At 41.9% G+C, this 25,972-nt stretch overlaps 1 protein-coding gene across 5 annotated transcripts in view; it reads right to left on the bottom strand.

The window, feature by feature from the left end:
* Window positions 1-1,539: 1,539 nt before the first annotated feature.
* The window catches only part of EPHX1 (epoxide hydrolase 1), a 31,116-nt gene continuing 6,683 nt past the window's right edge, over window positions 1,540-25,972 (bottom strand). For 3 of the 5 annotated variants that reach the window (XM_064709490.1, XM_064709494.1, XM_064709495.1), the window contains exons 2-9: window positions 14,482-14,666; window positions 12,916-13,096; window positions 10,506-10,733; window positions 8,985-9,114; window positions 7,719-7,933; window positions 5,547-5,655; window positions 4,015-4,140; window positions 1,540-2,559 (exon numbers count right to left, since the gene is read on the bottom strand). In XM_064709490.1, the coding sequence (XP_064565560.1) occupies window positions 2,334-2,559; window positions 4,015-4,140; window positions 5,547-5,655; window positions 7,719-7,933; window positions 8,985-9,114; window positions 10,506-10,733; window positions 12,916-13,096; window positions 14,482-14,666 (1,400 nt within the window). In that variant the 3' untranslated portion in view covers window positions 1,540-2,333. Of the gene's footprint in view, window positions 2,560-4,014; window positions 4,141-5,546; window positions 5,656-7,718; window positions 7,934-8,984; window positions 9,115-10,505; window positions 10,734-12,915; window positions 13,097-14,481; window positions 14,667-16,418; window positions 16,769-25,972 lie in introns of those variants that run through there. The other 2 variants (XM_064709492.1, XM_064709491.1) reach the window with 2 other exon arrangements.

Raw genomic sequence — 25,972 nt, 5'->3', positions numbered from 1 at the left:
TGTGAAAACTATTAAATGTTAAAACTATTTTTGGTTATCTGTACCAAAGAATTGCCTGTAGCCAGTACCAGAGAGTATCAGAAGTGAATCTGGATTCACTCAAGGTTCTTGTCAAATCTGATTTCAGGTTCCTGGGGGAGTTGCTCTCTGCAGGATGAGATGCAGATGCTACCACTGACTCACAGACAGTGCTTTAGTGTTAAACTTGCACTAGAGGTGGTGGGACTGGCTGTGTTTTGCTAAACCAGAGGTTATTTTGAAAAGGGAAGAGGAACTGAGGGCAGGTTTTACAGCTGCTGTATAGCTAATTTCATACTTTTTCACTTTGTCATGGCATTTCACTGCATTTTTATCTAACTGTAGGTAACCAGGTGATGAGTAACAGCTGCTGATAGCTGTGGGCTTAAGGTTTGAGAAGTGACACCAAAATTCAGAACAAACTCTGCTATATATCAGGTACTTAGTTATCATTTTTAAACTCCTAAAATCTAGATCTTTTAAGTCCAGATTTGTCTCTCTTTCAGACAGTAGCTTATCAAACCCTGAAGAAAATTACCTGGTGTGCAGAGTAGGTCAGGACAGACTTGTGCAGGAGGGTGTGCAATGGTGCCTGTAGAGGTTGTTTTTGTCAGAGGTGAGCCAGTTCCTCCTGAATAAGGATCTCTCTTTCACCATACTGCTCCTGAATCAAGTTTGGGAAGGGTCTTCTCCACAGAGATTCTATTTCTGTGTTTTCTTCCAGAGTGCTCAAAACAGACTGGCATGCATCACACACCATTTTGCAAATGTGGAGACAAATTTTGACTGAATGAAAGCATTTCCAATTAAGCATGAAATTAGTGCTCACTACTGTTCTCTCTTAACTAAGAACAGCTTGAGGATCAAATCTAGCAGGGAGAGCTGAGAGCTCCTCTGCTTTACTCAGAGGTGCAGCAGGCAGAGGAAAGGGAGCAAGAGGTCTCACTTCTGCTCAGAAAACTGATCCAGGCTGGTTCCCAGCCCATCTGCTCTGATGATTTTCTGTCAGGGTTGGTGGTGGTGGCTCTCAGCACTAGGATTTGAACGTGCCCAGCAGGAGAGACCATTGCCTCCTGTGAAACAAACTGTGTGGTATGCTCGAGTCTAAAGCCTTGTGGGATGGAGCCTGGAGCTGCTGAGCTCCTGATCTTAGCTTCCATTTCAATTGATGTTGTGAAATAATACTAATCCATGCAAGTGTTACTGGTAGATTGTATTTCCCTGTGCTTTCAGAAGTAGAGAAGGACATCAGAAGCGACTGGAGAACAAAACCACACTGACATCAGTCATCTGGAGATGGCTTAAGACCTGTTTGAAGCTCAGCTGAACACACCAGGGACAGGAGCTGGTAAAGCCATACAGCCCTTCAGTTTTCTTTGAGCAGTTCGTCTTCAATCTGACCTCTGTGGCAGATGGGGTACAGAAATGACAGTTCTGAGCTGATGATTCTCCTAGCTGGTACCAAGAAAAATCTCAGTTGTCAAAAGAATTAAAAGAATCACACAATCACACAGATTCATCATAAATTATTCATAAATTGAATTCACTTTTAATTTCGAATTAACAATATTTTTATCCTTTAGCAAGAGGTATTTACAACACCCTGCTAAAACAGTGCAAAGCCACAGTGTGTTGGCCCTACCTAGGGCTATGATTTAAGAGTACAAATTCAGTGCAGAAGTAGCTGGGGCTGCAATTACTCCTACCCAGCCCCAACTCCTGGGCTGAGCTACAGGCACCTGTGTCTTTCAGCAGCTCCTCACATCTCCCAGGAGCCTGGCACAGGGCAGTCCAGCTCCTTCACAGCCCAGGCTGGAAGGGAAAGGCAGCCAGCAGAAGGCAGTTTAAAGATACTGTAAGCTCATCAATGCTGATTGATTGATTAATGCACTCATGCAAGTTAGGTCCTGCCAGGCTGCTCCCTGCTCTTTATGTGAGGAACTTCATACTCACAGCAACTCAAATTTTACTGCTGCCATGAAAAAAAAAAAGCCTTTCATAACAATTTTAGTGTTACTAGGTACACTGGTAGTTGTGAGGTCTATTTTTCAATCTCAAAGCAAGAGTCAAAAATACTACAGAACATGTTTCAGAAGATACTCAAGCACTCTTCATGCTACTTTCTTAGCCTAGCTGAACAAAAAAAACCAGCCCAAAATCTGTTGGTCCCCATGGCAGTATACACTGTATTTTTCTTTCTGTCCTTGCTCACATCTTGTCAACAATAAAATCTAATTACATGGATTACAGCAGACTAAGTGAGCCCTGTACATGTGCTAAGCTAAAAGTAATTACCCTCCTGTTTCTTAGGAAAGTTATTCCCCTTTCTTTTTCCAGAGTTGCTCTTTCTCTACTTTGTCCACAAACTGCAGAATATCTTTGGCAAGAAGTTCAGGTTCCTCCAAAGCTGCGAAGTGGCCACCCCGAGGCATGAAGTGGAAGGAGACAATGTTGGTGTATTTCTTCTTGGCCCAAGCCTGGGGTATGTGCAGGATTTCATTAGGGAAGGCAGCAATGCCAGTGGGTACCTGTACTGTGAGTCTGAGGGAGGAGAGAAAATCACTGTCATCTTCCAAGCACTTAAATTTGCAACAAATCAAAAGTCCCAAGGAAATGTTCCTGAGCAGTTGGGCACACTCTTGTTAGGCATTAAAAACTGGACTTCCAGATCCTAAAACTGAAGACAACACTATAATTCCTGAGGGAAAAACCTCTCTTTTATTTTGCATACTGTGATATTAAGGCAATTTTGCAGGAATCCAGGGCATGAGGCTCAGAAGCAAGGAAAGGGAGAGCAGAGCCCTAGGAGATGGTGGGCAGGAAATTTCCTCTTGCTGCACACAGGGCTCAAATTGATGGGCAAGCACATAATTTGATAAGAGCTGGAGAGAGATTTACAGAGGAGATAACCACTCAAATATACTAAGCCTGGCAGGACAACTGGAGGGTAGGCAGGAGAATAATTACTTAATGGGAGGGAGAAGAGAAGAATGCTGATAATCTAGACTAGCTCAGAAACAACATTTCTATATGTGGGTCTATACCTTGTAAATTACTCTTGCTTTAAACTGGCATAAATGCACACTTCTTCACATTAAGAAGTGCAAGGAAGCAACTGGATTTGAGGGGTGTGAATGATCTGTGCTTGTTCTAAGAGCCACATTTTCTAGGTTTGAATATCCCATACACATAAACTGCCTTGTCAGAAGTGACAGACTTTAAAATGTAGATACAAAAAGTGTTGGGCATGTAGCCACTGGAAGGCTGAGGTCAGAACTTGTCACAAGACTCTGAGGCTCTGTCCTCTGGGCACTTGGAAGCTCACACAGCTCATCCAATGCAGGCAGAACCAGAGCAACACATTGCCCACAGCATTGCCACAACAGCTTCAGGAACTGAGTCAGCTTCCTGGGAGCATCATTTCACAGCTAAATAAATAGCATGGCACGAAGCTGGGGGTGCAAATACCTCAGGGCAGGTTTAAACCTTCACTCATACTCAGGCTGACACATGTGCATGCAACCAAGCTGCTGCCTGAAGAGTCTGGGCAGCAGCAGGCACATCAGTCTCACTGACTTCTCAAGGATACAGTTTGTCAGCAGGCTGAAGTTGCTTCCAAAGGAAGGACTTGAGCCTTTTGCAGAAACAAGAAAATTGTGTCCAGAAAAGTACTAAAACTACAACCAACTAAATTAACAAAACTGACTGTGTGACTCAGTCACAGACTGATTTAGTAACTGAAATAAAATCGGGAAGTAGATGGCTACACCATGAATGGGAGGCCCTCAAGCAGTGCCTCCAGTCAGATCTCCTCACTGAGGGCTCAGGATTCCTGCCTAAGCACCGTGTTTTGCAAGCACAGCACAGTACATCAACTGCCTGCCATGTCTTGCAGGGGAATACTGTGAGAGAACTGTGTTTTTCCTCAGCATTCAGGAATCTATAAGGCATGCAACTGTAAAATTAAAATATTTAAAGAGAAGAAGGTGCACTTACTTTTCATGTTTCTGTGTGCCTATCCCCTTCTGCAGGTTTTCCTTGTAGAAACGCATGGAGGAGACAATGCAGCCTGACACCCAGTAGATCATGATGTTGGTGAGCAGGTCATCCAGGCTGAACTTCCTGGAAAGGCAAGCCCAAGAGATTGCTTAATTAGAACTGAAAACTGTTTTGCAGGGACTTGACTTTGGTTTGGTTGTAAGGGGAAAAAAAATTATAGGAAATAGTGGTTAAGAGTGGAGAGGTGAAGTTATTACTCCCCTTCTGTCTGCCAGTGACCAATTAAGGATGCTAAAGGCTGTCAGACACAAACTGGGATGTCACATTTTAACTCCTACATGGAAGGCAGATTCTGTGGCAGTCATATTTTCTGGAAAAACCCCTTTGCCCAGGATTCTTCTCCTGGGAAGCTGGAAGCCTCAGAGAAAAAGGAAAACAAGTCTTATCTCATTTGCTTCTCCTGTGTTTTGCTGCTTTGGAATGTGGTTGGAGATGGTTTATCCTACAGGTGATTGTTTCATTGGTTTCATGTGAATTGTTTTGACTTAATGGGCAATGAGGGTCAAGCTGTGTCAAGGCTCTGGAAAGAGTCACAAGTTTTTTTTTAGTATCTTTTTAGCCTTCTGTCTGTGTCCTTTTAGTATTCTTTAGTATAGTTTAGTTTAGTAGCCTTTAATATATTCTAGTGTCATAAAATAATGAGTTTGCCTTCTAAGAACATGGAGTCAGATTCATCATTTCCTCCCTTCGTCTGGGAAGGGAGGAAAAGATGAAGGGAGGAAATTAATGAATACAAGAGATATAAAACAAATACAAGGTACAAAGCAAATACAAGAGGTTCCAACAAGCACCTTATGCTCCAGCATTGCTGTCTCTCCTGCCCACAGACTGGTAGGGTGGGAGCAGAACAGCACATGCAGCAGCTTGTGCCATTTATTAATGAGAATCTGAAATGCTACTGTGAGCCCTCAACAGAGCCCTGACACACCAACATGTGCTGTAAACAGTGCATGTTTCATATAAAGTTATTAGCTGTGTGCAGGGCAAACATTCCATGCAAATCTGCTTTCCATAGCATGTCCCCTCTCTCCATTCCTGCCAGGTAGTTCTCAAAGGGGATTTCAGCTCTGGTTTCTGCTGCCCACTAAACATAATCCTCTATTAGCAAATGGTAGGTAGATGAAGCTGTAACAATCAATCCAAAGCCAATCCACAGGAAGTTAATTGTTAGTATTACAATGAATCATGAGCTGCCAGCACCTTAATGTGGGTTAAACTTCTGGGTTTTGTGTCCTAATGAGATTCTTCCCCAGTTTTTAATATCCTGGGGTTGCAGGGTGTATTTCCTTCCTAGGGGATGGAAGTGGGCAGGGAATCCCTCAGCCTGCATGGCCTGTTTGCCTCTCAGTGTGCAGCACCAGCTGTGGTCACTCCAGGCTCCCTGAGGGCTGAGGTGACCACTTCAGACAAACCTCCTCAGCTGTGACCCTGGGCTTAGTGACCCCATGCAAAATGGAGAAAGGGCTCACCTCTCTAGCCCTCCATCCTCTAGGTTCCGGAATTCCATATCAGTCCACGAGGAAAACTTCTCCAAGATGTATGCAGCCAGTCCCACAGGAGAGTCATTCAAACCACAGCCTGTAAAGGAGGAGGGAAATTTACCTGTAACTGATATCCAGCTACAGAACTCAGAATGTTAGAGAAGCTGCCTGTTGCAATGCAGAGGATGTAACTTTACAAAGCTGTTCCATCAGCTGCTTTCTTAAATAAATAAAATAATACAATGAGTTGGAGCCATTTAATGCCAAATCATAAACTGGAAGTGTCTGCAAATGAGCAGGCTCCACATTAGCTCACACTGAACATTTTTTGAACTGATGTAACAGTATTGGATTTCTGCTGGCTTTTCTTTTTTTCTGGTAAGCTAATAAGATTAAGCTCTATGTGCCAAGGAGGGTTTGCTTCCATTAATCTGGAAGTTGTCATGTATTAAACAGCATTACAGAGCCAAACCCCACATGCCTACACATGACCAGGAGGATTTGCAGCATTATCTAACAGCAAAAACATTTTAAGGATTATTAGAAAGTCATTAAGGAACAACAAGGCTCTGCTAAATGGTCCATCTTCTGAATTAGCAACAGCAAACTGCCTTCATGGAGAACAAGCCTTCCTATAGATTTTATAGTTTGCTTTTCTTGGACAGAAAGAACACACCTGCACTTGGAACTTTGATCCCACATCCTAGTGCTGTGAAATACAGGGCCTGTAAACTGTCCCAGCTTCCCAGGAAAACATGAGGAAAGGGAACAGCAAGTTCCTTGGGAACAGCTTTGAAGCTGAATTTGGGAATTTGGTGGAATTTGAAGGTCCACCCTTGCAACCCAGCCTTCCAGGAAGGTGTCTAACACTGCAGCTGGCACAAGTTCACCAGTAATTGCTATTTAAACATGACACTGGGATTTCAATTATTAAGCAAGTACTATTGATAACTGAAATAGCAAGTGTTTGAAAAAGTTCTGTTGAGCACTTTCCAGATGTACTGGACACGACAAGCCTGTTCTCAGCTACTCACTGTGAGTAGAGTGCATCTGTTTACATAGAGAAAGGCTGACATTGATCCTCAGAGCACTTGGAATGTAGGCATTTCCGCCAGAAATTCCTTCAGAGTGTTTTTCCCCTTTTAGGAACCTGCCACTGCCCTGATCCTCTCTTTGTCCTTAGGAGAACTGCAGAAATGCTCCAGCTCCCAAAGCATGAACTGGCTGCTGGTTCCCAGTCTGCTCTGACAGACCACACCTGGCTGGTAAGGACAAGAATCAGCCAGAATTCTGATTGAGAAGGAGCATGGCTTAAGCATCTTTCAGATATCAGCTTCCCTCTCTTTCCTAAAGCACAAAAGAATGGCAATTTTTAGGAACCAAAACTCAACAGAAGCAAATTTTTTTTTAAATCCATACAATTATCCTTTTGCCTACACATTTTAAGAACATACCTGCCTCTGCAGGCAAGCTTATGGAAAACCATTAAGAAATATTTCCCTTAGCTATATTTTAAATAAAATCCATCAGTGAATTGCCACTGCACCAAACTAAAAGGTAGTCAGCACTCTTGACTCAGTTGTCCAATTCAGTCACAAAAGATGTTTTTAAAATAGAAACACTTAATACTCAGATACTTAAAGCAGTTAAACCATCTGAGTGACTAGCTCATGTAGAAAGAACATTCACAGCTACAATTTTTTTTTCCTTGAAAGTCTGCAAGTAATTCAGAACAATGAGTGAAAGTGAAATTTTATTTTACTTCTCAGGTATTACTTATCACTATAATAAATAAGCTATATTGTGTGCTGAGACAGCTAAAAGCTTTTTGTAGTTTACATTACATGAATGTGATCCATTCTCTGAGAAGAAATTATCTTTTGCTCTCAGCAGAGCTGCATTTGAAATGAAATTACAGTCCCCAGTGATAGCAGAAGTGGAAAAATATGAAACAATCTATTTTATTTATGAAAATTGGAAAATGAGGTCAGTGGCACTTGGAGCATGCTCAGTTTGGATGTGCAGATACACTGCAAAAACCCCCTATTTTCTGCATATTCTAAGCAGAACATTTTGTTTCTATGAAAGTACAACTAAAGTTAAGAGATTTAAGTATTCTGAGCTCAAAAAAGGTTGTGGGGTTATTTTTGTTTGTTTTACCAACAGTATCTGGTTTTGTAGCCTGTATGTGAGCATAGCCAGACTCAGACAAGATCTTGTAGAGCCATTTCTTCAAGAAGGGGAACATCCTCCTGACATCTTCATCCTGGAATCCAAAGAGCCCCGGGAAGTACCGGCCCAGCAGGATGGAGAGCAGGTGAGAGAGCCCCAGCTTCGAAACCAAGACCATGTTTAAATGGAGACCTTTCACGTGGCTAAAGACAAAAACAAACCATACACAAATTAACAAAAAGTTAGCAAAAGTTCAAAGTTGGTGTATTTAGAATCATAGATTATCCTGAGTTGGAAAGGACCCACAAGGATCATCAAAGTCCAGCTCCTGGCCCTTCACAGAGCAGTCCCAAAAATCACACAATATGCCTGAGAGCGTTGCCCAAACGCTTCTTGAACTCTGCCAGGCTTGGTGCTGTGACCTGTAATATTTAAAATGTTATTAACAGGAATGGACATCCTTGAATTCCAGCCTGTTAATTACATCATGACCTCAGCTGCCCTTTGTAGTGTGGCTTTTCACACAAAAATGACAAGTCAAAGGGACAACTCTCAGTAATCAGCACACACAAATCCTCCTTTTTTCTTTCAAAGTACTTGTCCCTCTCCAGACTTTTTGTAGTAAGGCCACTACCAAACTGCTGCACAACTGTTTGAAAGAAAAAACATTGAATATAAACTAAAGTTATGTAATTTTGGATCTTTGCTTAACACTGAGCACCAAAGGGAGAACCTACAAATTGTATTTGCTGGGTGCCTCGACGAAGGCAGGAATGATGCATCTGACTCCACGTTCTCAGAAGGTTAATTTATTCTTTTATGATACTATATTATATTAAAGAATACCATAATAAATTATGCTAAAGGATACAGAAAGGATGCTTACAGAGTGCTAAAAACATAATAGTGAAAACTCCTGACTCTTTCCAGAGCCCTGACACAGCTTGGCATTAATTGGCCAATGAGTGAAAACAACTCACAGCAGAAACTAATGAAACAACCACCTGTGGGTAAACAATCTCCAAACACATTCCACATGTGAGCACAACACAGGAGAAGCAAAGGAGATAAGAACTTGTTTTCCTTTTCTCTGAGGCTTCTCACCTTCCCAGGAGAAAAAATCCTGGGCAAAAGGATTTTTCAGAAAATGTGAATGCCACACCTACACAGCAAGGACTTGGGCAGGAGCTCCCAAGTGCACAGGAAATAACTATTCACTATTCAGAGTAAAAGAGTGCACCAAGGGGTACTCACCTGGGAGCTATCTGGGCCAGGTTGGTGCAGATGACACAGCCAGCATCACCACCCTGGGTGTAGAACTCATTGAATCCCAGTCTGAGCATCAATTCATAAAAAACAGAAGCAGCACTCACGGAATTGAAGTCTGCATTTAAAGAAAAGAACACTTTTGTTGCATTAATTCCACCCACACTTCTGACCCTGCAGCACTGATTCTCCACATCAAGGCAATGTTCCAGCTCCTCAGAAGCTACAAGTCCCTTTCTTCTTGCCTGACTGTCTGCAACCCCTTGCTCAGCATCCAAGCACAGAGAGCAAGCAGAATCCATGAGGAGAACAAACTCCAGCCTTTGTTGCAGATGTCTCCACTGCTCTGAATGCTGACCACGAAAATTGTGGAGTTTTTTAATAAAATCCATCAGTGAATTGCTGCTGCAACAAACTAAAATGTAGTCAGTACTTTTAACTCAGTTGTCCAATTCAGTCACAAAAGATGTTTTTAAAATAGAATACTCAGATACTTAAAGCAGGTACTTAAAACCAGGGAAGCAGAGAAAAGCAAACCCAACTGCCACTGTCACATTTTTTGAAAAATCCCTTTGCCAGGATTTCGTCTCCTGGGAAGCTGAGAAGCCTCAGAGAAGAATGAAAACAATAATTATCTGATTGCTTCTCCTGTGTTTTGCTGCTTTGGAATGTGGTTGGAGATTGTTTATCCAACAGGAGAATCGTTTTTGCTTAATGACCAATCACAGTCAAGTTGCGTCAGGACACTGAAAGCAATCAGGAGTTTTTAATTACTATCTTGTTAAGCTTTCTGTCTGTATTCTTTCTCTATTGTTTAATATAGTATATAATATAATATAATATAATATAATATAATATAATATAATATAATATAATATAATATAATATAATATAATATAATATAATATAATATAATATAATATAATATAATATAATATAATAGCCTTCTAAGGACATGGAGTCAGATTCTCAATTCCTCCTTCATCCTGGGGACTCAGCAAATACCACACCCAACCTTCTCCACATCTGCACATGCAATTAAATAATAAACTCAGTGTCACTTTAAACACTACCTCCTCAATTTGCTGGAGTTTGTGTTTGTATAACTCAGAGCACAAGATGAGCAAGCAGGTATTTGGCTGCAATCTGCCATGGGGACACCAGAACTGCTTTGTTCAAATCTTCCTTCTCAATGCTGTTGAATATGGATGCAAAACACCAAAAAGGAACAGTAATAAATTAAATTTACCCTGCCTGCTCACTCACAGACAGTTCAGGGATGCAATTACAGCTCTTGAGCTGTAACTTCATTGCTCCAGGAACTAGCCAGTGATGTCACCTGAAGTCACCCCCTTATGTCCCTCATTCCACAGGACACACAGGATCTCTGTTTCCTCACTGGGAAAACAAGAGCTGTGGAGCAGGAGCTGCTGTTTTCCCAACAGAAGAGTTACAGTCTCACTGTGAGGTTGGGCTTGTGGGGGTTCAATTTCTTCTCCTGTGTCATACCTTGCTTGTGGGGTGCTTCTGAGAAGCCATAACCAGGGATAGATGGGCAAATGACTTCAAAGATGTGCTCATCCCCGAGGCCGTGGCTTGCAGGATCCGTCAGCAGGGGGATGATTTTGTAAAACTCATAGAATGAGCCAGGCCAACCATGAACCATCAATAGTGGCTTTGCAGCCTGGCCTTCAGGCAAACGAGGAGGCTTTACATGAACAAAATGGATATCAATGCCTGTGAAAGTAAAATCATTAATTAGCACAGCCAAATTTACCGTGACACTGAAACTAATCACAGAACAGATTAGGAATAAAGCTTTTTTCCTGTCCTTTTTTTTGGTGAGCATGCAAACACACTGCACCTCTCTGGATACATTTATCCAAGGACCTTAAAGTACTTCATAATGGGCAATTAAGCATCACAGCAGCCAAATGGGGTTGGCTATTTCTGTTTTAAAATAAATTGGCAAATTAAGACATAGAAGTGAAGCAATCTACCAACGGTAACACAGTGACTCACCCAGCTTGCAGGCAGAGGAAACAATTACATCATTTAGTCCAAGTGCCCTTAAATTTTACCCAAATGTCCCTACATGGCACAGGAGAGGCTTCAGTCAGCCAGAGATTTTTCTTCCTGAAAGGCCTGCAATTGCAGCTTGAAGGCACCAAGAGATAGGGAATCCATCACAAGGTGCAGCTGTTTGTCTGGGGGCATGAATCACTTTCCTCATTTTGTGCATGCCTTACTTTCCATTTGAATATGTCTGGCTTCTGTCCCCAGCCACTGACTCTAGATGCTGCACAAAAGGAATTTTAAAAGCCTTCACTAAATATTCTCTGTCTGTGGATGCCTCCTGTAATCAGGTCACACATCTTAACTGCTGATAAACCAATCATGCCAAACTGAGGATTTGAAATTGCCTCCTAAAAGACAGTTAAAGTGTTCATTTTTGTAGTTCTTTCCCACCCTTTGTCCAAAGCTTTCAGTATCTCTTTAAGTGAATAAACCAAACCAGGAGCCTCTGTTCTAGTACCAGTCTCCAGTTTGACCAGTAAAAGGCAAAATCAGCAGTGTGGTTTCCATTTTGAAAGCTTCACACAGCATTGCACCACCTGCTTCAGGTGAGCTGCTCTCCCTCAAACTAACTCAGGGCTTTGTTTTCCAGCAAACAGGAATTTGTTCCCTGAATTCCTCATTTCTGGGTGTATTTAAGGTTGTTTTACTCACATCAACTCCAGCTCACCAGCAATCCCACCGTCTTTCACTGACTTGAGATTTCCCCATCCTTGACACTTCTGTGAATCTCTGCACTCTCTGAAAAGCTTTCAAGTGGTGACAGAAGGTAGGAATCTGATACACAGCATGTTTGACCTTGTCTTTTCATATCTGCTCTCTGTAATCTTTCCCAAGCCTGAAGTTTCCTTTCCCATTGCTATACATAGTGCATTGTCCTTAGCTGCTTCTCCCTTTCTTGTCTCAGATGGGGCTTTTTTCTTCTTTTTCAAGGGAAAGTTTTCTGGTTTTATCTTTTTCAGCACTAACCATCATTTAAATAAGTGCTTTAAGCTCTAACCACTATGTAGCACCATTTATTGTCCTAGATCCATTTAAAATACCATGGCAAACTGCACCTTTTGAAATAACACACAATTATGGGTGCAAGTAAAGACAGAACAAAATACCTGTTAAGGTTAAATTTTGCCATCATGGGAGACAATTGCTGATCTCTAGACCTACAACTGGACCCAAGCACCACCCCAAATCAGACATTTTAAAAAGCCCAGCCTGACCCAGCTCCAGCACCAGCACACCTTGGCTGAAGGAACTCTTTGGAAAGACTGAATGAAGAGAAACCATTCCCTCACAGCTGGCAGCACATCGACCCCAGGGGAGAGGCATTGTGCTCTCCTGGGCCTGGGAATGCTGGAAGAGGTGCAGCAGAGCACATCTGCCCTGCCAGGCTGAGGAGGGCTGCCAGGCTGATGCTTCACTGTGACAGCAGCAGCTGGGCAGCTCCACAGAGCATGAGGAGACATCTGTGGCAGTTTTTGCATGGCTGCATGCAAGGCAGGGAACATGTGTACAGCTTAAGATCTTCTTCTGCTTCCAAACACTCGTGCTTGGCTCCTGCTAACACCAGCTGACAGGCTGCTCATGCACAGGGAATTCCATTTGTCATTCCTTGTCCTGAAGGCTTCAGTTACAGCCAAGGAGTTCCCTGCTCCTTCAGCAGTGATGCCAAGGATCCAGACTATGGCAGCCAGGGAGGGAAGGCCCTGTGACACAACCAGAGCCTTCTTCCCACCCTTGCAGACAAATTTATCTATTGCAGACAAATCTATTTGTCTATTGCAAATTTCCCTTGCAGAAAAATTTATCTGTTGCTGGTTATATTTTAAGGGGAAAAGCAGCACACCTTGAATCTTTGTTTTGAATTGTGGGTACTTGTTGAGGACTTCAACTTGTTTCTTCCAATTGAACTGGTTTTTCCAGTAGGACACCACCTTCCTGAGGTGCACTGAGTTGGTTCCATAATGGAAGCAGCTGTTCTCCAGTGGTTCAGTGAATCGAGCCTGGTCCAGTCTCCTAAACAAATCCTGTAGGGAAAGAGAGAGAAGAGACATTAAAAGCCTTGTGTCTGCTGTCTTGGGCTGTGTGTGTTTCTAGTTATCCGCACGTGAAACGAGAACTATGGAAATAACATCTCTAATTAGACACCTGTGCCTTTTGCTGGTGCTCCATCAGCTGTCCCAGTATTTTTCCTCCTGCAGGTGGCCTCCTTCCCCTTCCATTCCCAGCTGTTCTCGGCCTTTGTTCTGCAGGGCTGCCTAACCTGAGAACCTCAGAGCTGGGCAAGCTGCTCTGCTGGCACCATTGTGGCTGCAAGGGCAACTCTTGCTGCCTTTCCTGGGTGCTTTCCTCACAGCCAATGCGTGGATCTGGCCCAAACCTTTTGCTTTCCTTCCCAAACCCAGGGGTGGGGAGTCTTTCCCCAGGAAACACTCAGAAGGATTTTGCACAGACAGAAAGCTGGTGAAACCAGACTGAAATTGAAGTTTGCCAATCAGTCACCTTCCCACTGCACTACAGGAGATGTTGGTGACGCTGCAAGATCACTCTAAAATCACTCAGCAGGGAAGGACAGCCAGGAGCTCCTCCCTACTGCAACCAGAACCACAGAGCAGCTAAAAGGCAGGTCTGGCAATCTAATCCTGCTCAATCATTTTAAAGTTAGAAATTATCCATCTTAGTGTCTGCAGTGTAAGGGCAAAGCAGAATGGAGACCAATGTCTTTTGATATTACTAAGAAGGGTAAGCAAAGTGTTAAAAAACCCAGGCCTTGCTGAGAAATTAGGAATCTATTATAAATTAATAATGTGAGCAATCCCAGGAGTATTGTTTGAACCATGACTCCACAAAGCTCTATGAAATTGTTCAATCCCTGCCTTAAACACACACAATCAAAATCTTTCTATGCAACAAATTCTGCAACGTATGTGTTTACTGTAATTACCACAGTAATTTAGTGTTGACCAAAGTAGACTATTAATTACAGAAGAATCAGCATCCAACACAGCTGCAAACATAAAGCAGTCAAGAAAATGAGGTATTTGTAATTGCTTTGGAAAGAAAGGGGAAAAAAACAAGACATTGTTCTTATTCTGGTCTACACAAACTGAGGAAAATGCACAAACAGAAAAACAGAGTTGAGTAATCTGTAATATGATTTTTATGTTTATTAGGCTTTGCAGAGTAGATTTATTTACCAGCAATCATGCAAGAGCCAGTTGAGAACAAAATTATACACTGAGATCTGCCTATTCCTACCTATCTTCTGCAGTACTGAAAAATCCCTTCCCCCAAGACCTGGCCATCACTGGCACCCTGTTGGTTCAATTTAAAAATTACTTCCAAACACATTCTACATCATTTGGCCACTTCTTCCTTCCCTTCCCTTCCCCCAGCACAGAGCTTTGCTTACACTCAGCTCTTCCTCTGCAGTCTCCACCTTAAATGGTCTAACACTGGAGTCTTCTTTGGTCTCAGGCTTTTGTCCCCTGCCCCACCACCCATCTTTGAAGGGCAGTGTCTCTTCATTCTTCTTGGAAAAGAAGAAGTAGATGAGGAGTGTTCCCAGGAGCAGGAACACCTCCAGCAGCATAATGCCTGCAGGAAAAGAGCAGAACTCTGGTGAGCTCAGTCAGCTCAGAGAGACACACACATTTTTTGAGGAGACTTTTCCCTTTTCAGACGGGATTCCAGCTGCAGGATGTTCTGGCACTCACAGGATATCAATACTTCTGTGAAATTTCTGGAATAGAATGTTTCAACCTACCCAAATAGGTTTTAAATAAAAGACACATAATAAAAACAGAGCTCGAAGTCAGTTAAAGAGATAATGTGGCAATTAAATAGTAGTTACAATGTAAATGTGACATAAATATAACTTAATGATTACAATTACACAATTCACATTCAATGCCTTCTCTTCCTCTGAAGTTCTAGATTCCCCACAAATCCCTGGGCAGAGCATCCCCTCAGCAAGGCTCACATGTCCACTGCTGCAGATTCAGAGGGAAAGAAAAGCAAGGCAGATTATACATACAGAATAAAAAGCCAACAGTGTGAGGGCAGCCACCTTGCAGCTCCCAGTCAGCCAGGAAGTGGAGCAGGGATATATTTGCACAACCCTTGAACAGCAGAGTAAAGGGCAGTCAGACCTTCCCTTTCCTTCTCCCTGTGAACTGTTTAAAGAGGAAACAAAAGCCCATGCTCTAAAATGTGATCACGTTGCCAAAAAAAGTGACAAAATTCTGTCAAGGTGCAGAGCAACCTGATTTCACAGCACATCTGCATAACTCAGCTGCAGGGCTGCTGTGCTTCAGTCAGAACACTCAAAAAAAAAAAAAAGAAAACAATCTTGAATATATTTGGACAGTTTCGTGCTGCAAGTAGAAAAACCACTTAGACTTGTCTTTAATAATTAATGTTTTCAAGCATGCCTTTAAGTGTAAGAAACCTTAGCAAGGTGGCTTGGGGAACAGTACTGTCATCATTTTAATGCATAATTTTAAAGAATGTCATGCTTCAAACACTAATTTGCTGGGGAATTACTAAGACATCAAGTATTTCAAAACTTCTGTAGGGCAAGGATTGTTTATGACCCAGAACATCTCCATTCTCTCTAGAGCCAGAAGGTTTTGTTGGTTTTGCTGCTGCAGAGTAATTTGATGCTCTGGAATGGCTCAAAGAGTCCTCAGAATGCACCAAATTTACTCCTGGATCAAAACAGGAATTTTAGCACAAGTTAACAGGAATTCACAGGATTAGAGCAGGAATGAAACTGAATGGAATAGTTTAAGTGCCTTTATGTTACAGGACATGTTTTACTTGAGTTTAATTTTCTAATGGCTGACAATAAACAAATAAATAAATACACAAGTCAAGATAAGCACCCATAAAACACCTATGCAGATTGAACATTTGTCCAGGCACTCTTTCAGATTGAGCAAGCAAAAAAAAAAGAAGAAAAAAAAAAAAGAACAATATTCTATTTTTTACACATGCAAGTGCTACAGCTTTGAAAATGCCTGAATCTGCAGAGGATGGAGCTATTGGATGAGAGGCACTGAAAAAAACTTGATTTGTTTATTTGTTCCACTGGTGCTTCCATAATTTCTGCCACTTGTTTTTCTTCACAATGTTATCTGGAGCACAAGACAACACTCCTTTCCCACCTTTACAACACCCAGGCTATAACTCTCCCCAGAATGAAAAAGTTTATCCAATTTCAGCTTGCCTCAGCACACAAACCAATGCAGTTTAGGAGCATCCTGAGCACAATCAAATTTTATTGCAAAGCACAACTGGAGGGGCTTCTAGAAACCTCAGAGCACTTTACATAGAAATGATACCTACCACAGCATTTTATAACATTTCTATTCCTCAGCCTTCGTGGAGAAAAACAGCAGCTTCCTCAAAATCACAGCACAGCTGGGGCCATGTTTGGGCTGGAAAGGTTCACCACCATAACATTCTGTGAACACCACACAGAAAATCCCAACTCTGGGCCAGCCTGATCTGTTTGCAGAGACCCCAGCAAACAGAAGAGCTGCTGTCAGTGCCAGCCCTGTTGTTCAGGCTGGGCTACCTCCAAACCCAGAGCTCTCTTTGCTCCTGCTGCATCAGCACCACAGCCCTGCCTGTGGCATTCACATTCTCTGAAAAAATCCCTTTGCCCAGGATTTTCTCCTGAGAAGCCTCAGAAAAAAGGAAAACAATTCTGATCTCATTTGCTTCTCCTGTGTTGTGCTCACATGTGGAATGTATTTGGAGATTGTTTATCCACAGGTGATTGTTTCATTGGATTCTGGTGTGAGTTGTTTTCACTCACTCCAGAGTGAAAACAAAGTGGTCACTTTGGCCAATTGGGGCCAAGCTGTGTCAGGACTCTGGAAAGAGTCACGAGTTTTCATTTTTAGCCTTCTATAAGTATCCTTTCTGTATCCTTTAGTATAGTATAGTATTCTTTAATATAATATAGTATCATAAAATAATTAATTAACCTTCTGAGAACATGCAGTCAGAGGCATCATTCCTTCCTGCCACAGGGATCCCTGCAAAAACAGAACCTGCCAGCACAGAGACAGAGCTGCCTGAACCTTCATGAGCCAGAAACCCTCATACCCACACCCTGAGCTACAGAACCATTTCTGCTCCCCCCATCTCCTCTCAAGGACACTTGAGAAGCAGAACTTTTACAGCAGAAGACCTGGGGAGGGATTGTGTGCAAATGTGTGCGTTCTGCATTCACCCTGGACCATAGGTGGAAAGAATTGGCTGTGAGAACAGACACCCATTTTTTGCAGTGAATTCCAAACAGACTGGAGGATGAGCTTGTTTACCATCCAGTAGTAAGTGCCAAAACCAGCTTCAGGTCTCACAAGAATCCTGACTTCCACTGCAGAAAGCTGGGGCTGGTGACAAATTGATTTGCACAAGATGTCATCCTGACTTGGAAGAAGCCACCTCTGATATTGGTTGGGTTATTTTTTTGCTAACAGAGAGACTCTCTGTATTCAATCTTTCCCAGTTGCCTTGAAAGTGCCTGTAAAATTCCTGATGATAATGCACATGGGCCCCAGAGCTCCAGGAGTGTCACATTTTTCTGTGAGTGCCTGGGAAGGGAAGGACCGAGTGCGTCAGCAGCATCTGAACCTCACCAGCTCATCCAAGGGGATTGTTTTGGGAGGGATGAGCTGTGGGATGCAGCATGTTCCTGCCAGCAGCTCCATCCTGGGCCCACAGGAGGCCACTCAGAGCAGTGATTTCCCAAGTTCTCCATTCAAGCTGCTTCTCTGGAGCTCTCGTGTGTTGTTTGAGCAGCACAAAGCAGCCACAGCTGTGACAAACCTGCTCCAGAATTTCCTCTGCTAATGACTGCTGGGATTGTGGTGAAGTGGAAGTTATCAGCTGCTTAACACTTGTTCCACGATGCAGCAATACAGCACCGTGAATGTGGAAGGACAAATAGGTACAATAACACTTTTCTACCCTTGTTTTTCAGAGATGCCAACAACAAAGTGCCAGTGGTTTTATTGTCTGAAGTCTCTTGATGCAACCACACTGGTACAATGCCTTTATAAATGAGTGCTTCAAAGGGAGTTCATGTTTTGGTTTGGCTTTTTCCTCTTTTTATGTGACCAAAGGCAAGACCTTAGAAGGAAATATTTCCATTTATTCCATGGTCCTTAGGCTCTGAGACTTTGCTGTACCCCAGGGTGGATATTGTTTGCAGACAACACTTAAATACCTTTGACAGTACTTTTATCCTAAAGAGTTCAAGGAGGAATGCTCTTGATTTGTTGCTTTAAAAACATGTTTTCAAAGAAAAATATTGAAATGCAATGGGCCCAGTAAATAGCCCTGAACCAAGCTCCTCTTGAAGAAGACCAAGAACAACTCGTTAAATACTTCTGCAAGAAAACCCCAGAACTTCCTTACAGTAACTTACAGATCCCTATTGGAAACACTCCTGGTTTTCAGCACCTTTTCTGCATTTTGATTTGTCCCCTATCTGTGCATTAACATCAGAGCTAAGGGGTCCACAGTAACAGAGCAATTATTATTTACATCAAAGCTGTGTCCTGTCTCTTGCTTTGTCTTCATCAATACACAGAAGAGATGCCCCAGAGAACAGAGCTCTTCATCTTCAGAGGTCATCTATGAAACAGCTCAATGGTAAAATCCCCCTCTCCTTCTACGAGTAATCATCCATCTCAGCCTTGTAGCATTAGAATCCATCTGAAACATGTTTTTGGAGAAATAATCAACTGTGCAGACCTTCAGTTTAATGCAGGAAATGCATTCTGGCCCAAACACCATCCAGCTGCCACAAATGATGCACAACACCCACAGCTTTGGGGGTGCCACCAAACCCTGCCAGGGCAAAACTGCTGCTGCATGGCAGAGGCAGGACTTGTGACTCTGCTGCTTTCAGAGCTAATCATGCTTTAGGGTTAATAACATTTTCCCTCCAGGACTGGTTTACCAGCACACTGTGAGGCAGCTCAGAGCACTTGGCACACTCTGAGAGACACAAGGTTTATTGATTAATAATTACCCTGCAGGAGAAATAACTTAATTTGGAAGTGATTTTTCTGTGTGTTTTTGTTCCCTTACATAAAATCCCACATCAGGCTTTAGCAGAAAGGCATCTTTCTGCTGCAGCACCTTTGTTCACACCCTGCTTTGCCCAAAGAGCAGAAACTGCAGGTTACTCTTCCCAAGAGACCTGAAGGAAAAACCACCCCACTGAAGGACTTCAAACACTTGTGGCACCTGGAGCAGAGTCCCTGAGCACTGCCACAGCCTAAAAGGAACTAAGACATGGCACAGTCCCTACAGCTTCACCCTCAGTCTGTCCCCTGCCCTCTCCAGGCACCACATTTTTGCCATCAGAAACAGACAGAAAACCACCAAGTCACTCATAGAGGAAAATCTTCCTATTTCTGTAGTTTATGGAGCATCATGACAAGCTTGAAAATAGCTTAACAAGGCAGAAACTGCTTTGCCTTCAAGTGATAACATCTCCCAGGTGAGCATGGAATGCTACATTAACATTGGAGGGGAGGAGGAGAGGCAGGCCTGAGATGAAATAAAGCAAAGCAAATCAAAGACAGGAAATACAAATCCAACAGAGTTTCTGCCTTGTCTCGATAAGAAATTTAGCATTTACATTTTTTATTGCCACAGGGAGGTGGCACACAATGCTATCTCCAAAACAGCAGGAAGAGATGATATCATCCCATTTTGCTTTTTTTTTTTTCCCTAGACTGTTCACAATCAGCAATTAACCATTAGAGAAGGAAATTAATTAGAAGCCTGGGAGCAGGGAGTGAGGTCACGTCCCCACGTGCCCTGGCCAGCAGGAACAAGCAGCAGGGTCAGGGTGGGCTCTGGGGTGCCCTTCTGTGTGTCACAGTGATATTGTCTGAAAAATCCCTTCACCAGGATTTCTTCTCCTGGCAAGATGGGAAGCCTCAGCTTCTCCATGTTTTGCCCCTCTGGAATGTGATTTGGATAGTTGTTTACCCAGCATGTGAATTGTTTTTAATTAATGACCAATCCCAGTCCAGCTGTGTCAGACTCTCTGGTCAGTCATGGGTTTTTATTATTCATTCTTGTTGAGCCTTCTGATGCAGCCTTTCTCTTTCTTTAGTATAGTTTTAATATATAATTTCTTATAATTCATAGAATATTATATCATATAAAATAGAATATAAAATATATTTTATATATCTTTTTATATAATATATTAATATAAAATATATAATATTGTGTATATAATATATATTTGATATATATTATATTTTATATATAATATATAGAATATAATATAGAATAGAATATGTTATATATAAAATATATAAAATATAGTATATATAATATAATGTAATTATAATGTAATGTAATATAGTATAACATAGTACACTATGATATAATATAATATAATATAATATAATATAATATAATATAATATAATATAATATAATATAATATAATATAATATAATCTATAATCTATGCCTTCTGAGAACTTGGAGTCAATTCTCATCTCTCACCTCTGCATCACCCAGAGCTGGCACTTACAGCACTTGTCCTTCCAGGCACGTTATTCCAGAGGAATGCTTGAGCACCTCACACAACACATTCCCACCTCGTTTTTCCTACAATTACAATCCATTCTTAACTCTCCAGTACCACACTGAAAGTCCACAGGCACCCAAGTGTAACTAAGCATAAAAGAAAAGTAGCACGGGACTAAGTTCACTGTCATGTACTTTGCCTCACCCGGGGCAGAATGCCTGTAACCACTGGCCAGCCAAAGCTCAGACCCCAATCATTATTTAAATCACTGCTTTCTTAAGAGGAAGAAACTCAATTTACAACAACACATATCTGAGCAACATTACTTCTTCTTTTAAAGCCATGTCCTACACATTATTCTGTGCTGCTTAAAAACATGATTTGTTTATCTCAATTTTCCTTATTTTGCATCTATTATGTTTGAACAAACCCACTCTCTTTCAAGAGTCTAAAAAAGCACAAACTGACAGAATCCAGCTTGGGATCTGTGTGATGCCCATAAATGTGATCTAATGACTGTGTGCATGATTCAGGAGAAAAGAGATACACTCTCCATCTGCAATAATTTCTGTTTCAGACTCTGCAGGAAGAAAAGTCACGGAAGAACTCTTAAATCAGCACTGTTCATGATAATTAAGAGTGAAAGAGCTGTTCAAACTACCATAATAATGCATCAAGGTGAGATCATGCAAAGATTTTATCCCATTTATCCTATCCAGCCTTTACTCTATTTAATGACCCTCAAATCCCAGCAAGAAGAGGTTTTTTGCACAGGTGCAGAGAAGTGACAAGAGCCTGGCATACAATGGAGGGTGAAGACAGCTGAAAGCTCTCTCAAACCCCATCTTCCAGTAAAAAGAGGAAAGGATACCATGCCAGCAACAATTTTTTTAAACAATTCTTAGCCACAACATTTTGAGCTTTACTTCACCATTTCATTCCTAGTGCCTGAAAAGAAATTATGAGCAGCACGTGGTTCTGTTTTGCCTTCCACTAGAGCTTCTAGCAGTAATGAGGTTCCCCTCCTCATCCTGTGCCAGCATCTGCGTTTTACAGAGGAGGTGGAAATGAACCAAACGAGTGAGATATTACAGATAAGGAAATGAGATCGGGGTAATTGTTCCTCAGGCCTTAAGGCAAATTTGGGCTCTAATTTTAGCTTCACCAAATCCTCCAGCAGTGCAGAGTAAAAGGTTGCCCTCCTGCCCTGCCAGGGTGTTATTGCCAATGTTTTGCCTGCCCTGATCTCCAGATAAGACTTGTTTTCATCCCAAGCTGCTTGGTGGTACAGCACAGCAGGTCCCCTCCTGTTTACTGCAGGATCTTCCATCACTCTTAGTCTCAAGATTCTTCCATGGAATCAGGGAGGGAAAGATCTTTTCAGCTAGCAGATTTACCAGCTTTTTGTATTAGCACTGTTAGAAAACTGTGTTACTGAAACCTTTAATTATTAAAACATGCAGAATTGATGTATATGTGGTGCTTTAGAGGAGAAAAATTAAAAAAGAGTGCAAGCAGTTTGAGGTACGTAAGAACAAAGTACATGACAACCCTTCAGTTAAAAGAAGGTGGGGAGATAAAAACGATGAATATAAAGACTGCCAGAGGAATTTTCTGGCAAACTGCAAGACAGATGAGGTGCACATTGTGAATTTAAATGAGGTAAGGGCAGCACGAATGAGAATGTGCTCCTTGCCCCATGATGTGAGACTCCCTCAAACCTCTGTGATGCCAAAATCCCTCCTTCCATGTGATGCAAGATGACCTCCACCTTCTGTGATGCCAGACCTCCTCTTACCTCTGTCACACCAGTCTCCCTCTTACCTTTAGGATGAGACTCCATCCTCCAGTAGTGAAGATTTCCTGCTTTTTTCTGTGACATCACATTATTCCTTTCCTCTGCGATATCAGACTCTCGCTTATCTCTGATGATTTCTTCCTTTCTCAGTGATGCCAGACCTCCTCCTTCCTTCAGGACACCACAGTCCCTCTTACCTCTATGATACCCAGCTCTGTGATGTCAGACTCCTCTCTTCCTTTCTCAGTGATGACATTTTCTTCTTCCTTCCTGATGACAGACTTGCTCTTACCTCTGTGCAACACTCTTTCCTTCCTCTGTGATAGCAGATTCACTCTCACCTCTATGATGACAGACTTCCCCTTTCCTTTCCTTTCCTTTCCTTTCCTTTCCTTTCCTTTCCTTTCCTTTCCTTTCCTTTCCTTTCCTTTCCTTTCCTTTCCTTTCCTTTCCTTTTCCTTTCCTTTCCTTTTTCCTTCTTTCCTTTCCTTTCCTTTCCTTTCCTTTCCTTTCCTTTCCTTTCCTTTCCTTTCCTTTCCTTTCCTTTCCTTTCCTTTCCTTTCCTTTCCTTTCCTTTTTCCATGTGGGATGCCACACTCCTTCTTACCTCTGAGATGTCCAAATCCATCATAGCTCTGTGATGCCAGACTCCTTCCTTCCTTCCTCATTGATGCCACATTCCTTCCTTCATGGTGCCAGACTCTCTCTTTCCCATGTGTGACACTTCCTCCTTCCTCAGTGTGCCTCAATCCTCTGTGATGTCCAACTTTTCCACATTTCCTCCTTTTTCTATGATGCCACAATCCCTCCTTCCTTGATGATATCCCTCCTCCCTCAATGATATCTGTCTCCATGAGAGACTCCTCCCTTCATCTATTATTTCAGATTTCCTTCTTTTTCTGAGACACCAGACTCCCTGGCCACAAAACCTGCATACTCCGAGTATAATGCAAGAAATGTGCAAAATAATCTATAAGATAATCAACTCATTTTGCCTAGAGCTATAAATGCAAAAAGAATAAAGAATATTAAATGTGACTATGGAAACAGGAAGAGATCAGAACTTGTTGTCTCTCTACAGAAACTTCATTCCCAATGAGGAAAGGAACTTTGAATGATGCCAGAGGAGGGGAGCAGATGGTAGCCATCATTTTCTGTCAAATAACTGCAACACCAAAGGATGTGCCAGAGTAAACATGTAACAAGAACAATTCCTGCTACTTTATCTCTCCCTTAATAACAGTATTTAAGTTCTGTTTAGATTTCTAGAGACATGCACTACCTGTACCCACCAGATGAGAGCAATTAACTCTCTTGATGAAGCACCGAAGAGGGCTTGGTCCTCCAACAGAGCTTGGGTTTTGATTCATCAAACATGGGTGTTTTACCTGAGAGGAAGATTTGTTTTCTATCAGACAGCAAAGCCCACCCAGGCTGCAGATACAGAACAAACAGGGAGAGCAAGAGCTGTGTGTCCTAACTGCAGAATTCACAAGATGAACAAGATTTGACTGCTGGGCGCAATAAATGTGAGGAGAATTCCTTGAGACACAAAGAAACAACAAAACCCAGAAGTTTGCTGAGCCCTTTCTTGTCCCATGGATTACACCTAATAATCTCCTGCAGAAATGTTTCAAAAAAAAAAAAAAGAAAAAAGCTGGAGAAATGTCAGGTGACAGCTCAATTTTCAGAGAGGAAACCTGTCAAACAGCTCCTGTTCTTTAATCCAGCAGGATCCCTCCACAAACAGGATCACAGGTCATTCCTTCATTCTGGCAAATGCACGATCAGAGAGAACAACTAACAAAGCATGGCTGCCACAATTCCCACAAAAATATTCCCAGCCCTGCCAATCAGAAAGCATTTAATCAACAACAACATGCTCAAATAGACATAAAAAACTCAGAGTGCTGCTTAAAAGAACCAGCCATAAACCCCAGGGTATATTCAAATCATTGCCAGCCATCCTGCCATGTCTAGCATGACCAAGATATTTCAGCAAATGCCACTTTGGAAGATGATGTTTTGTGCTTTACCATTTATGTAAATACCCATTTACACACACAGTGATGCTTTTAATTAAAAATAATGTGTGCAGAGGAAGAATCCAGGACTTTTCCAGCAGTCGTATTCAGAAGGGAAAAAAGTATTTTCAACATTAATTACAAGCAGACCAAAGCTCTTCAGAGAGAAGCAAGATGCTCTACTTTCCAAGTGACTTTTCTTCAGGGACTTAGACAGTAATTAGAGATCTATTTGCCACATTTGGAACTTGCACTTTGCAGAAGTCTGCCCTGGTTCTGGGATTGTGCATGGCATGGAGAAAATACTCTTGTAGGCTCAATGAAATAGTGAACATTCTACCATAAAGGCAAGGCTTTACCTCTGCTCATCTGCCCACAGAATTTGAATACTCCAACCAGAAATGTGCATAGGAACATGTAAAATAATCAATTTATTTTGCCTAGAGCTATAAGCTGTGCTTCACCTACCACCCCCAGCTCTGCTTTGCCATTTCTCCACTGACAAATTACTTGACAAACTATTACTGAAGCAACAAGAATTTCTGGGAGTATTACCATTCCAGAATTATTACCCCTAACACTTTCATTTACCTGTTGTAATTACTCAGAACAAATTGGTCCTTCCACTAAGGAGCCTGAGCTTATTTCACAGTGCTTACAAGATTAAAACATTGCCATTTGATGCCTAAAAATCCTGGGCAGGTCTGAAAGCTTTGTTGAAACCCTGGATAAAAAACAGGCTGAAAGGAACGGTGTTATCCTACAGAATGACCAAATACCTGAAGTACAGTAAATCAACAGGGAGCAAAAAAGCCTTTTAAAACACCCAGTAATACAAAGCCTATTTTGGGCAATTCATACAGACAAATTGCATGTGGATTTTGCCTGCACTGGTTATTACCCACCATGCTCTATTTCAAATTATTTACTTCAACGCTATGATCACACGAAATAAAACAACAAATTCTGGGAAAAACAACAAGCCAGCAGAGTTTAGCAAATCACACACAAGTTTGAACAAATTTTTAACGATTTTTTGACTGGAAATGAATTCAGACTGGAAAAGATGCAGAACAAAGAGCCATGAACTTGACACTGTGCCAGGACCTTCCCCACAAAGACTTCAGCTCTGACAAAGATCTAATCCCTGTCCTTGGACAACTTCAACTGTGGATTGATTTTCAAAGCTGCTTAATTGCTTTTGGGGACTATCTTCCATCGATTTTCAGTAAGCATTAGCAATCTGTGCACTCAGGCCTCAGCTTTAGCTTACTTCAAACAGAGCAATATCTGATTCAGGGGAGAAGCACAGCATCCCCAAAGAGCAGGGCCAATCCACACATGAACCCTGCTTTTGTGGCTCTCTGATAACTCTGAGACATTGGCTTCTAAGACTGATCCTATCTTGTAGATTCACCTAAAATTACCAATTTCTCTTATTTAAGGTAAAGCAAGGCTGGGAAAAGAAGGGAAGAGAAAGCAGCCTAATTCAATAGGGTTAGA

The sequence above is a fragment of the Zonotrichia leucophrys genome, chromosome 3 (genome assembly GCF_028769735.1).
Source record: "Zonotrichia leucophrys gambelii isolate GWCS_2022_RI chromosome 3, RI_Zleu_2.0, whole genome shotgun sequence".
Lineage (NCBI taxonomy): Eukaryota > Metazoa > Chordata > Aves > Passeriformes > Passerellidae > Zonotrichia > Zonotrichia leucophrys.
This window is presented reverse-complemented; position numbering and strand designations above follow the sequence as displayed.